The 13016-nt window shown below is 39.6% G+C and overlaps 1 protein-coding gene and 1 pseudogene across 1 annotated transcript; one reads left to right on the top strand and one right to left on the bottom strand.

Moving 5' to 3' along the window:
* Window positions 1-1275: 1275 nt before the first annotated feature.
* On the bottom strand, window positions 1276-2155 carry LOC150040950 (DCN1-like protein 5 pseudogene; annotated as a pseudogene).
* A 6140-nt stretch (window positions 2156-8295) lies between these two features.
* Otud6a (OTU deubiquitinase 6A) lies at window positions 8296-12770 on the top strand. The gene has a single exon (XM_090325612.1). It carries the CDS (start codon window positions 8342-8344, stop codon window positions 9206-9208), a length of 867 nt encoding a protein of 288 aa, XP_090181738.1. The 5' UTR covers window positions 8296-8341; the 3' UTR covers window positions 9209-12770.
* Window positions 12771-13016: the final 246 nt, after the last annotated feature.

Genomic DNA, 13016 nt, shown 5'->3' with positions numbered 1-13016 from the left:
AATAATTTTGAGTCATGCATGGTGGCATAAAGCTACAATCGCAGCTATTTGGTTTGGCAGTTACTATAGTTCAAATTTAATCTGGACAAAAGAAATTATGCAAACTCCATTTGAACCAATGGCTGGGTACAGTCGTCAGCAAAACAGATAGGAAGATTACGATCCAAAGGCCTTGCATAAAGGGAGACACTGTCTCAGGGTAACCAAAAAGCGCTGTGAAAGTAACTCAGTGGTAGCACTGAGCTATAGACAAGAGTATCCTAAAATTTACAGATCTACCCCTAGTATTGAAAGGGGGAAATAAACGAACAAAAAATAAAAAACAAAAAATAAAGAAAGAAGAAAATTAAACCCAATGTGATAAGAAAAAAGGAAATAATGAAGAAATGAAATTATAAACAGAAAATAAGTTATTAAAAGAAAAACAAACATGTTCTTTGGAAAGAAAATTAAAATTGATTTAAAAATATCTGGCAAGATAGACAGCCAAGAATTAAAGAAAGAAGTCCTGGGTTAAATTCCTCAGTACCACATAAACAGATAAAGCCAGGAGTGGCGCTGTGGCTCAAGTGGTAGAGTGCTAGCCTTGAGCAAAAGAAACTAAGGAACAGTGCCCAGACCAAGCCACTGGCAAAAAAACAAAAAAAGAAAAAAAAAACAATGAAGACAAAAATACTAATATCAGGAATAAAGCAGGAAATATGATTACAGTTGCTCTAAACATCAAAAATAATGGAATACTACAACTAAATCTACACAGACAGATTAAATGGAGCAATTCTCATTTTAAAAATTTTTGCTATTGTAAAGGTGATATGCAGAGGGGTTATAGTTACATAAGTCAGGTACATTTTTTGACCTGTGCTATTTTTCCATCTTAGGCCTTGATCTCAGGGCATAAACACTATCCTTGGGCTTTTCTCGAGGCTAGAGCTCTACCACTTGAGCCACAGCACCACTTCTGGCTTTTTGTTTTTGTTTTTTTTTTTCACAAATCGGAACCTTTATTGTTCTGAAATAAATGTTAAAAACATAACTTGAAGGGGCCGGCAGTTTGGCCTAGTGGTTAAAGTGCTTGCCTAGCATGCATGAAGACCCGGGTTCGATTCCTCGGTACCACATACATAGAAAAAAGCCAGAAGTGGTGCTGAGGCTCAGTGGTAGAGCTCTAGCCTTGAGAAAGTCCAAGGACAGTGCTCAGGCCCTGAGCTCAAGCCCAGGACTGGCAAAAAAAAAAAAAAACATAACTTGAAACAAAACATCAATATTCAGTCTCAGAGGAGGTGTGGCTCAATGCCCATCACATGTAACAAGAAAACTTCCTTTAAAAAAAAGGAAAAAAAAAGTACTATGAGAAGTCTTTCACATGAATGAAAATGCACCCCTTTGGATTATTTTTTCTCTCTCTTATTAACTTGTATACACGTAGAAATCAAAAAGTATGCATTTTCTTCATAATAGTTCTTGCTATGATGACTGACGAACTTTTTGCCACTCAACAAATTCATCAAGAAGCACAGGCCAAGCGCCATCTTCATCATAGTTACTAAGATCAGCGTGGACTGTTCTGCTGAATTCTAACACATTATACCACTGGTCTTTGTTCATAACTCGGTACTTTGATTGCTCCAGGTACTGGTAAAATACTGAAAAGAGTGGCCAGGTTCTCCCAAGCAGTAGAGCTAACATAGACTTAGCAGTATCGATATCAAGGCTCCTCTGATCCTTATCACTTGCAAAATCAAAGACATATCTGTATATATTCTTAAACGAAGAAATATCATTCAACTGTGAGCGCAAAAAGTCAAATTTGTTCTGTAACTTTTCTGTGCAGTCACACTGTAATGAAGTCATTCCCTTTAACCATTCTTCCTTGGTAAAAAAATCCCATGCTTTCAGCCTCCAATTTCCACGCTAAAACTAACATAATAATATTTTCAGGTTCAACACCAATGTCTTCACAAAATTTTTCCATTCCTTCTGGCCCTACAACTTCATCAGGACCTGCATACTCATAAAACCAAGCCAGGCACTACTTTCTTGAGAAAACTTCCTCTCCATTTATTAGTCTAGCAGGGGCTTGGGGTCTGCAATAGCCGGAGATCTTACACTTCTTGAGGCCTACGTCTTCCACCACGGCCGCTGCCACCCCGGAGGACTTTCTCTTCTTCTTCACCAGCATCTTCCTCCACCCTCCCCCGGCAGGATGGGCAGGGGAGCCGGGGAAGGGGGTCGCGGTCGGGAGGGGACCCCCTCGGCGCTGGCACCCACCTCCCCGACACAGCAGCCGGCCGACGAGCAGAGTCTCCTTCTGGCTTTTTGTATATATGTGGTACCAAGGAATCGAACCTGGGTCTTTGTACATGCTAGCCAAGCACTCTACCACTAGGTCAAACTCCCGGCCCCTAAAATTCTTTTATAACAGTGTTACCCCTTCCCTTGCTCTCCCAATTTCATCTTCTGTCCCAATCCATGAGCTATACAGTTCATTTTAAATATAAAGTTTAGTGGGTATCACAGATTCATATGCTCACTATTTGTGTCACCATTACTGTGCCATCCTTACCCTTCACAAGATAGATGAACAAACAAGAAAAATGTAAAAGGAGTTCTTGCTAAATATTATTTTATATGATCAAATGCACATAGCTAAGCTAGACCCAGAAAAATAAGTTGAATGGTTTCTCTCATTTGTGGTAACTAGAATATGCCTATCAATCCACAAGTAAACATGGTAAAAGAAGAAAAAATAAATTGAGACATGATAAATAAATTGAGACATGAGGCATTCACACAGAGTGAGACCAATAAGAAGATATTTTTCAGAGTAATTCTTTAGAAAACAAACTTCTGAGCTGTGTGCTGATGACTCATGTCTATAAGTCTAAGGCTAAAATCTGAGGTTCATGATTCGAAGCCAGTCCATGCAGGAAAGCTCAGGCAGATTCTTATTTCCAATTAACCACCAGAAAACCTGCAGTGGCACTGTAGCTCAAAGTGGTAGAGTGCCAGCCTTGAGAATAAAAAATGTCAGGATCAGTGTTCAGGCCCCAAGTTCAACCCTCATGAGTGACGAAAAGAAAAAAAGCGAAAACAAATATTCCCAACCAAGTGTAGTGGCTCATGCCTATAATCTTAGCTTTTCAGGAGGCTGAGATCTAAGGATCAAGGTTCAAAGCCAGCCTGGACACTAAAGTGTGCGAGAACATTATCTCCTATTGATCACTAGAAAACCAGAAGTGGTGCAGAGGTTCTAGGGTTAGGGTGGTAGCCTTGAGACAAAGAGCTCAGGGACAGTGACCAGGCCCAGAGTTCAAGCCCCACAAACGACAAAAAAAAAAACTTCCAAATTTTGCTTCCAAAAAGCAATCTGTTCACTAAGTTTCACTGGATAATCCTAGCAACTATTTAAAGAGTAATCAGTATTAATTATACATAATATTAAGTGAACATTTTCAATTTAGAAGGTTAATATTGTTCTAATACCAAAACTAATCAAAGCAGTAGTACCAAAAAGAAAATTACAAATATCCTTCATTTTTGTATATTTAAAAAGTAATTTAAAAAAAGTTACAAATGCAGTTAGGAAACACATTTAAATCTACGGTTAAACAAGGTTTCTTTTGGGATTCAAGGCTGGTTCAATATATGATAATCAATCAATAGTAACCTATTTTATTAGCAGACTAATAGAAACTAATTTCATGATATATCAATTGGTACCGAAAAATATTCAACAAAAAATTCAATATGATTTCATGCTGAAAACCAGACTAGGGGAACATATCATCAATTTGCTACAGAGCATCTACAAAAATTATGACTAATATAATAATTAAGAAAAAAATGAAACACATTCTGCCTGAAACAAAATCAAACTACAAATGTCTGCTTTCACCATTTTTCTCTAACATAGTCATTCAATGTCTAGCTAGTACAGTGAGGTTAGGGGAATAAGAGGCATACTGATTGGGAAAGATGAAATAAGATTGGCCCTATTCACAAATGACATTATTTTCTATATAGAAAATTTCAAGAAATCTACCAAGACAACCTCCTAGAAATGAGTGAATTAAGCAAGGTGAAAGGACACAAAATTAGCCTAGAAAATCTATTATAGTTTCATATTAGCAACGTACATGTGGACACTGAAATTGAAAATAAAATACTAAGGTGACATTGATCAAGATGTAATTACTAATAAATTGACATGTTGAACTGAAACCTCTTTGTACAACTATTGAAAGATAATAAAAATAAAATTTTAAAAGAGCCAGAATTTTTTTTTGTTGGTCATGGGGCTTGATATGTGCTCAACACTAGCACTCTACCGTTTGAGCCACAGTGCCACTTCCACTTTTCTGGTAGTTAACTGGAAATAAGAGTCTCATGGCTTTCATGCCGTAGCTGGCTTTGAACCACGATCCTCAGTTCTCAGCCTCCTGAGTAGCCAGCCATGAGACACCACTGCCTGGTTGAGCCAGAAAATATTTTTAAATAAAAATATTAGTGAAAATCACTCAAAGGAAGAGATTTTTAAGTGTGAATCTAACACAAGGTATACAAGAATTATATGCTGAAAGGGATAACACATTCATGAGAGAAATCAATGGACATTTCCATGTGAATAGATATGAGTACATGCATAAGTATCCATGGATTGAAAGACAACATAGTTAACATGACAGTTTTGCTTTAAATTGATGTGCAACATTAATATAGTTCCTATGAAAGTCCCAAGATTTTTATAGCTATGAACAAGAGTATTATCAAATTTATATATGAAAGCAAAAGAAATCAATTGCTGAAACACTTTTGAAAGAAAAGAATCAAGTTAGAGAAAATGTATTATCTGATTTCATTTTTATAGAGCTGTTGTAATAAAGATTATAAGATGTTGGTAAAAAGATAGACACAAAGATGAAAGGAATATAATGCATAACTCTGAAACAGACTCTACAAAACTGCCCTGACGGGGCCAGGAGTTTGGCCTAGTGGTAGAATGCTTGCTTAGCATGCACAAAGCCCTGGTTTCCATTCCTTGGTAGCAACTATACAGAAAAATCCAGACTTGGTGCTGTGGATCAAGTGGTAGAGTTCTAGCCTTGAGCTGAAAAGGTCAGGGACAGTGCCCAAGTCCAGAGTTCAAGCCTTACTACTGACAAGAAAAAATAAGTCTGACTGATATTTTTTTTGCCAGTCCTGGGCTTGAGCTCAGGGCCTGAGCACTGTCCTTGGACTTTCTCAAGGCTAGAGCTCTACCACTTGAGCCTCAGCACCACTTCTGGCTTTTTTTTTCTATGTATGTGGTACCGAGGAATCAAACCGTGGTCCTCATGCATGCTAGGCAAGCACTCTACCACTAGGCAAAACTTCCAGCCCTGACTGATACTTTTTATAAAAGTAAACAACCAATTCAATGCAATATTTTTTCAACAATGGCAAAAAATATAGTAGGGACCGGGAGTTTGGCCTAGTGGTAGAGTGCTTGCCTAGGAAGCATAAAGACCCGGGTTCAATTCCTTGGTACCACATACATAGAAAAGCCAGAAGTGGTGCTGTGGCTCAAGTGGTAGAGCACTAGCCATTAGGCAAGCCCAAGGAAAGTGCTTAGGCCCTGAGGTCAGTCCCCAGCACTGGCAAAAAAAAAGAAAAAAAATACAGTAGACCTCATCATCCAACATCTAAAACCTTAAGTCAGTCACTGATGGTTCATGCAAAATAATCCTAACTACTCAAAACACATGTCCAAGGATCTCAATTTGAAATTATCCAAGGAAGAAAAGTTTGAGGGACTCAACTCCACTTAAACAGCAAAAGGACAAAAGTGAGGGGTGGCTCAAGTAGGGGAGTGCCAACCTTGAGAAGAAAATCTAAGTAATATCACAAGAACCTGAGTTCAAACCCAAGTATTCTCACACACGAAAAGTCTCAAACCATACACATAGAAGTCAAAATAGATCAGAGATTGGAGTTTAAAACTTGATGCTAGAAATCTGTCAGCTTTTTTTTAAAGAACAAGTTTACTGATTATCACGAAGTTCCATCATTACCCCTCCACTTTTTTATATTTTGCAGACCCTCTACAGTCTTTGCTGTAGCTGTTAAACCAAATTTGATTGCCACTAGCAGTTTATTTGAGTGCCCTTTCTTCTTTATCCTTATATGTACTGTCTTTATGATACTCTCTATGATAACCATCCTAAGAGATGTGATTTCACACTGAACTTTGGAGTTGCATTTCAGCAGTGATTAGTGATGGTATCTTCTAAAATAATAATTACTGTTTTGCCAGTCCTCGGGCTTGACCTCAGTGTGTTAGAATTTTCCTTGAGCTTTCTGAAGGCTAGCACTGTATCACTTGAGCCACAGCACCACTTCTATCTTTTTCTGTGTATGTGGTACTGAGGAATCAAACCCAGACCTTTGTGCATGGTAGGAAAGCATTCTTACATCACTAGGCCACCGTGCTGGCTCCAATAATTACTTTTACAGTACCTATTTTCAAATTGTATCTCTGTCTCGTCCTTTTGTTAATGAGTTATAACACACACGCACACACATGCACACACACACACACACACACACAGTTAAATGCATTTCCTTTTGTTAGTGGTTAGGATTAAGTGCAAGGTCTTGTACATGTAAAGCAAGTACTTCGCTACTGACTTTTGTATCCAGGAATTTGTTATATATATATATATATATATATATATTTTTTTTTTGCCAGTCCTAGGCTTGAGCTCAGGGCCTGAGCACTGTCCTTGGACTTTCTCAAGGCTAGAGCTCTTCCGCTTGAGCCTCAGCACCACTTCTGGCTTTTTTCTATGTATGTGGTACTGAGGAATCGAACCCGGGTCTTCATGCATGCTAGGCAAGCACTTTAACCACTAGGCCAAACTCCCGGCCTTGTTATATATTTCAAGTATTTGTTATTTAGTAGTTGGCTTGCAAATACTTGTTCCATTACGTAATGTAGATTTTGTTTTGTTGTTTGTTAGAGAGGCTAGAAATAAAGTTCCATGTATGTGGCCAATTGATCTTCTGGAACTCTGTGAAAAATGCATGCTAGGACACTCAAATAAATGGTGCTGTGAAAACAGGATGTGTACATGGAAAACAAAGAAAAACATTATTTTATGTGAAGCCCAAAGAGCAACTCAAAAATGCATTAACATTTTAAATATAAGATCTTAAGCTGCAAAATTCTTAGAAGAAAAAGACAAAAAGCTTCATGAGCTTAGTCCTTGTAAGGAGTTTCTTGGTAAAGAAACGCAAACATAAATAGCTGAGAAAAATAGACAAGTAGACTATGTAGTTTAAAAATGAGGATTAGGTGAAGAAATTTTACATTTAGTAGTAAAATAGCTAGGTTGTAGTGGCCATTCATGAGGCTAAGATTTAGAGGATGGAAGTTTGAAGATTGCTGTAACAGATAAATATATGAGCGTCCACCTGTAAAATTACCAGGAAAGTGAGCAGACTGAGACAGGATGAAAGAAGCTTATTTGGTGGCTTTTGTTTTCTTTTTAGCGATTTTGGAGACTCAAAATAATTAGAATGAAGTGGCGTGATCAACACTGGCTTTGTGGGTACATGAAAGAGCTCAATTTTGCAGTTGGGGCATAGAAGGATAGGAGGATTGGTTGGGGTAGGTGAATTCTGTTGTCGTAAGCCAAAAGGTGGGCTTGGGCTCTAAGGAGAATGTTGCTATCTTGCAGAGGGATGGGACAGGGTGAATGGGAGGCATAAGTTAAAAGGACTTTCTGTTCCTCGGAATGTAAGTAAATGTCTTTGTTCTGATACAGAGAGATTACCGGTTCACTGTGGAGGGGAGCTGAATGAGTGGAGAAAGATACAGTGCCTCCTGGACACTAGGAATAATGCCAAGTTCAGGCTCAGAGCACATTTAGATGATTGTATTTATCATGTAGTTATCAAGTATGGCCTGTGCCTGAATTGTATCCAAACTTGGAAATGAAGAAAACAGTAAGAAGCACAGAAAAATTCTACGAACCTCATTACAGAATACTTTGTGAGAAGGCAGAATCTTTCTGAAGATACTTGATAGCGGGTGAAAGGGAATGAAGAGTTGCTAAGGGAGTAGATACATTGTCTCCTAAGGAACCAATTATAAAGTCAGGTAGGTTTGAGGGCAGACCTCCGGATAAATCAGCCAATAGCAGAAAGGGGTGGGACTAGGGCGGGACAAACAGTCCCTGAGAGGACTACAGTGTCCGTTAAGAGGCAGAACGTCCTTCACGTGACAGAACGGTTCCTGGCGGCTAGCTGAGGAGTTCACAGTAGGCACTTGGAAGGCTTGAGGTGTTAGAAGAACGTCATGGAAGATTCTGAGAAAAACTATCAGCGGATTTTACGTCGCCACAGGCGAGAGAAAAAAGAACTACAAGATCAAATCTGCGCCATGAAGAGCACGGTCCCAAAAAGTGACAGAAAGAGACGAAAGCAAATGCTTCAGGATGTTGCTCGCCTTGAGGCCGAGATGGAGCAGCGGCACCAACAAGAGCTGGAGAAGTTTCTGCCACCCGATGACGCAGACATTGACTATGTCACCAGAAATTTAGCCAAAATTGATCTAGAAAACCAACCTCCTCGTGTTTGCCGGGCAGAAAAACGGAGAGAAAGAAAAGCAGCTCTCCGAAAAGAACGCCAGGAGAGGGTGGATGCCACTGACGTCGGTTATGTGTCCAATTACCGCCGTGAAGAAGAAGACAAGGTTGTCGCCATTCTTACTTCGAAAAATCTGGTCATGAAAGATATCCCAGCCGATGGCCACTGCATGTTCCGGGCCATTCAAGATCAATTGCCATTCCCAGTCTCCATCAACAGCTTGCGCCGCCGCACCGCTGATTATATGCAGAAACACATCGATGATTTTCTACCTTTCTTCACTGATGGCGAGCCCGGCGACGGTTACAGCCATGAAGACTTCAAGACGTACTGTGACAACATCGTGCAGGGTTCCTGGGGAGGCCAGCTGGAGCTGACAGCTCTGTCTCACATCCTGCAGATGCCCATTGAAGTAGTCCAGGCCGAGTCTCCTATCATCGTGATTGGAGAAGAGTACAACAAGAAGTCACTCACTTTGGTGTACCTGCATCACGCCTGCAACTTTGGTGAGCATTACAACTCCGTCAAGCCACTTGAAACCAGTACAGTGGGTGGAATGGCCCCACGCCTCTACTAGATCCACGACGGCCACAGAAATCAACGTGGCCACCAACACCACTGCCCCAGCTGTTCCAGCCCCGCCCACCAGCCGCAACCACCACTATCATCATCCTCATCTTCATCACGACCACTGCTGCTACCACCATCTTTTCATCTCTGTTGTCACCATGATAATCCTCGTGCTTGTAGTCATGATAAGAACTGTCACTCATCATCACAGTTACCACTGTCATCACTACCATTGTCTTCCAAGGGATTTGAAAGATGTGTTATCACCCACTGGCCACATCATTGCCGTTGTCATCACCCTGGCCACCACCACTGCTGCCACCATCATCAGCAACAAGATCCTTCTCAGAGTAAGAACTGTTCTCTCCTTTATTGTCACCATCATCGTGGCTGTCCTCATCATGCAAGTGGTCATTATAAGAACTCTTCTCATCCACTATTGTCATCGCCCTGGCCACCACTGCTGCTGCCACCACCACCACCACCATCATCATCATCATCATCATCATCATCATCATCATCATCATCCTTCTAGTTGTGGTAAGAACTGTCATTCACCATTCTCATTGTCATTATCCTTGAGGGAGTATGAGAAACTGCTGTCATTCCAGACACTAGTAGCTCATGGCTGTAATCCTACTTATACCACACGTTGAGATGTGACAATTGCAGTTCACACCCTACTTGAGCAGAAATTTCATAAGATTTTCATAAGAAAATCAGTAGTGGGACTGTGGCTCAAAGTGATAGACTACCAATATTGAGCTCAAGGATAGCACACAGTCCCTGAGTTCAAATCCCACAAGCAACAAAAGAACTGTTGCACCCACCATCATTATCATCACCTCCTCCACCACAACTGCTACTGCCACCACTACCATCATTGCCATTGTCACTGTTGCACTTGTAGTAAGAACTGCTGTCACCCACTGTCATCATCATTGTCACCACCAACACAGCTGCTGCCGCCACCATGATCATCACCATCGCCACTGTTGTCCTGTGATCAACCACCATCATCATTATCATAATCCATACTAGAAAAGACTGCTGTCACCTAGTGTCATCGTCATCACCACAGATGGTACTGCCACCATCATCGTTGTCACCATTGTCACAATCATCGTTGTCGTCGTCGACATCACCATCCTTGTGGTTGTAGTAAGAACTGTTCTCACCCATTGTTGTCCTCTTTGTCCTTGTTGTGGTCATAGTAAGCACTTTCATCCACTTTCATCATCATCATCATTGTCAATATTGTCATGATCGTCCTTCTGGTCATATAACTGCTGTCACCCATTGCTGTTATAGTTCTTGTGATCATACTAATAACTGTCATTATCACTGCATTCCTCACTGCTGCCACTATCAATGTCACTGTTGCCAACATGGTCGTGCTCAAACTAAAAACTGCTGTCACCCACTGCATCTCCCAGTGTGGCTAGTAACTGGCTTTTTTTTTTCACTGTTACTGGTACTTCCTGTCTCTGTTATTTAACCTCACCTCTGCTCAGTTCCTCATAGTTTTTTCTCACGGTGGAGGTGAGGAATGACGGCTTCTACAGAAACACTGCAGAGGCTTAGTATGAGATTTTATGCCTTCTGACCCTTAAAAATCTTTACCTTTTCCCCAGTTGAAAGTTAGCTTAATTTCAATAAAATTTGTAATTGTTTTCCTCACTTTTTTTGGTTTTCCACCTTTTTAACTGGACCAGTTAAAGATAGAATAGCTTGATACCTTAGATTTTCCCCGACACAGATAAAGGTGGCATTCATGTACCTTCTATCATACTTTTTTTTTTAAGAGACAAGGGGATTAATCTCTCAAACTGCTCATTGGTTTGCTTTTTTTTTTGCTTTTTCATTTGTGTTGGGCTACTGAAAAGATGTCTTAGATGTGAATGAGATTTCAATGAAAATTGGAAAGCTTTTGTATTGTTGGATATGAATATTACTTTTGAAAATAATTTGATGATTTTTTAAATTCATATACAGTTGCAAATGGACTTTAGTTGTAAAACTGATAGGTAAATTCTCATGTTTTTAAGTTTAAAAGGTAAGAATATAGAAAGTAAATTTAAGTGAACTGATAAGCTAGAGTTTAAATATGCAAAAGATATAAATGTCCTATATTGAACACAGAAAGAGAGGTGACTATTTAAAGGATTGACAATTTCACTTACTGAAAAGAGTGAAAATCAGCATCTAGTAGGGTTTTTTTCCTTTTTTTATTCCAGTACTACAGATTGAGATCAGAGCCCTATGCTATCCCACAGCTGGTACTCTATTTGAGCCATACCTCCAGCTCAGCGTTTTACTGGTTATTTTGAGGTGCAATCTCTTAGACTTTTTGCTGGGGCTGGCATCTCACAGTCCTCTAGGTCAAATCCTTGATATTTGCCTGGTGAGTATTCTTAGAGGTACTAAATATTATGACCTTATACAAGTTTATACACTCTATTATATCATATGGTCTGTGCTGTAAAAGATCTGAACTTAGTGAATTTTCTCAGCTCTTAGGAATAAGAAAATATATTTCAAGGCCTGGGCATTTGGCCTAGTGGTAGAGTGCTTTCCTAGAATACACGAAGACCTGGGTTCGATTCCTCAGTACCACACATATAGAAAAAAACTGGAAGTGTTGCTGTGGCTCCAGTGGTAGAGCTCTAGCCTTGAGGAAAGCCCAAGGACAGTGCTCAGACCCTGAGCACAAGCCCAAGACTGGCAAAAAAAAAGAAAAAGAAAAATGAAAAGAAAAATATATTTCAAGAGTTCTATTTAATCTTAAAGTAATTTTGTTGCATTAAAAATATGCCGTGACAGGCTGGGAGTTTGGCCTAGTGTTAAGAGGGCTTGCCTAGCATGCATGAAGACCCAGGTTTGATTCATCAGTGCCACATACATAGAAAAAGCTGGAAGTGGTGCTGTGGCTCAAGTTGTAGAGTTCTAGCCTTGACAAAGCCCAAAGACAGTGCCCAGGCCCTAAGTTCAAGGTTCAGGACTGGCAAAAAATATGCCGTAACAATAAAACTAAATAAAAAGAAATCAAAATAAAAAGTTATGATACTGAGTATCTTTGGCTCATGCCTGTAATCCTAGCTACCCAGGAAGCTGAGATTTGAGGATCACAGTTTGAACCCAGCCCAGGCAAGAAATTTGGTGAAATTCTTATCTCTAGTTAATGACTAAAAAGCTGGAAATGGCTCTGTGGCTCAAAGTGGTAGAACACTAGCTTTGAGCACAAAAGCTCAAGGACAGTGCCCAAGCTCTGAGTTCAAGCCCCAGGACCAGCACAAAAAGAAGTAAAAAAAAAACAAAACATATGTTGTTAGAACAAAAAAAGGCAAATAACCAAGACATGAGAAAGGGTATCAGTGTATGTGAAGTAATGTACCTTCTATCTGGTGAATATAATGTAAGCCTTCTATTAATTACAATAAAAATATATAAAAAAGCAAATAATGTAGTTTGGTTGGTGTTTGAGGTTTTTTGGTATCTGGAATCTACTGGAAGGATTGTAAAAGTGAAATTATTGGTAGCATTTTAGAACAAAATATTCAGATCCTATACTTCAGTAAGAGAGGTCATTTTCAAATTTTGGAACTTCTGCAGTAAAGTACATAGGCTCAGATATTTTTGGAAAAAATACCAACATGTTAAAAATAAATAAAACTTTAAAAATACCAGTTTCTTTATTTTTATGTAGCTGACTCTTACTTCCCAGAGAGCTTGTGTCCCAGACTCTGCCTGAGTAGAAGATGCTTGCCTTCAGAAGCAGATGTGGTAGGGAACAAATGAGAGTTTGGTATGCAGAC

This window comes from Megascapheus bottae, chromosome X, assembly GCF_031878675.1.
Source record: "Megascapheus bottae isolate mThoBot1 chromosome X, mThoBot2.hap1, whole genome shotgun sequence".
NCBI classification, from domain to species: Eukaryota; Metazoa; Chordata; class Mammalia; order Rodentia; family Geomyidae; genus Megascapheus; species Megascapheus bottae.
This window is presented reverse-complemented; position numbering and strand designations above follow the sequence as displayed.

What these genes read in the sequence shown, in the direction of transcription:
- Otud6a (XM_090325612.1), top strand. Translation starts at nt 8,342, where the DNA reads ATGGAAGATTCTGAGAAAAACTATCAGCGGATTTTACGTCGCCACAGG.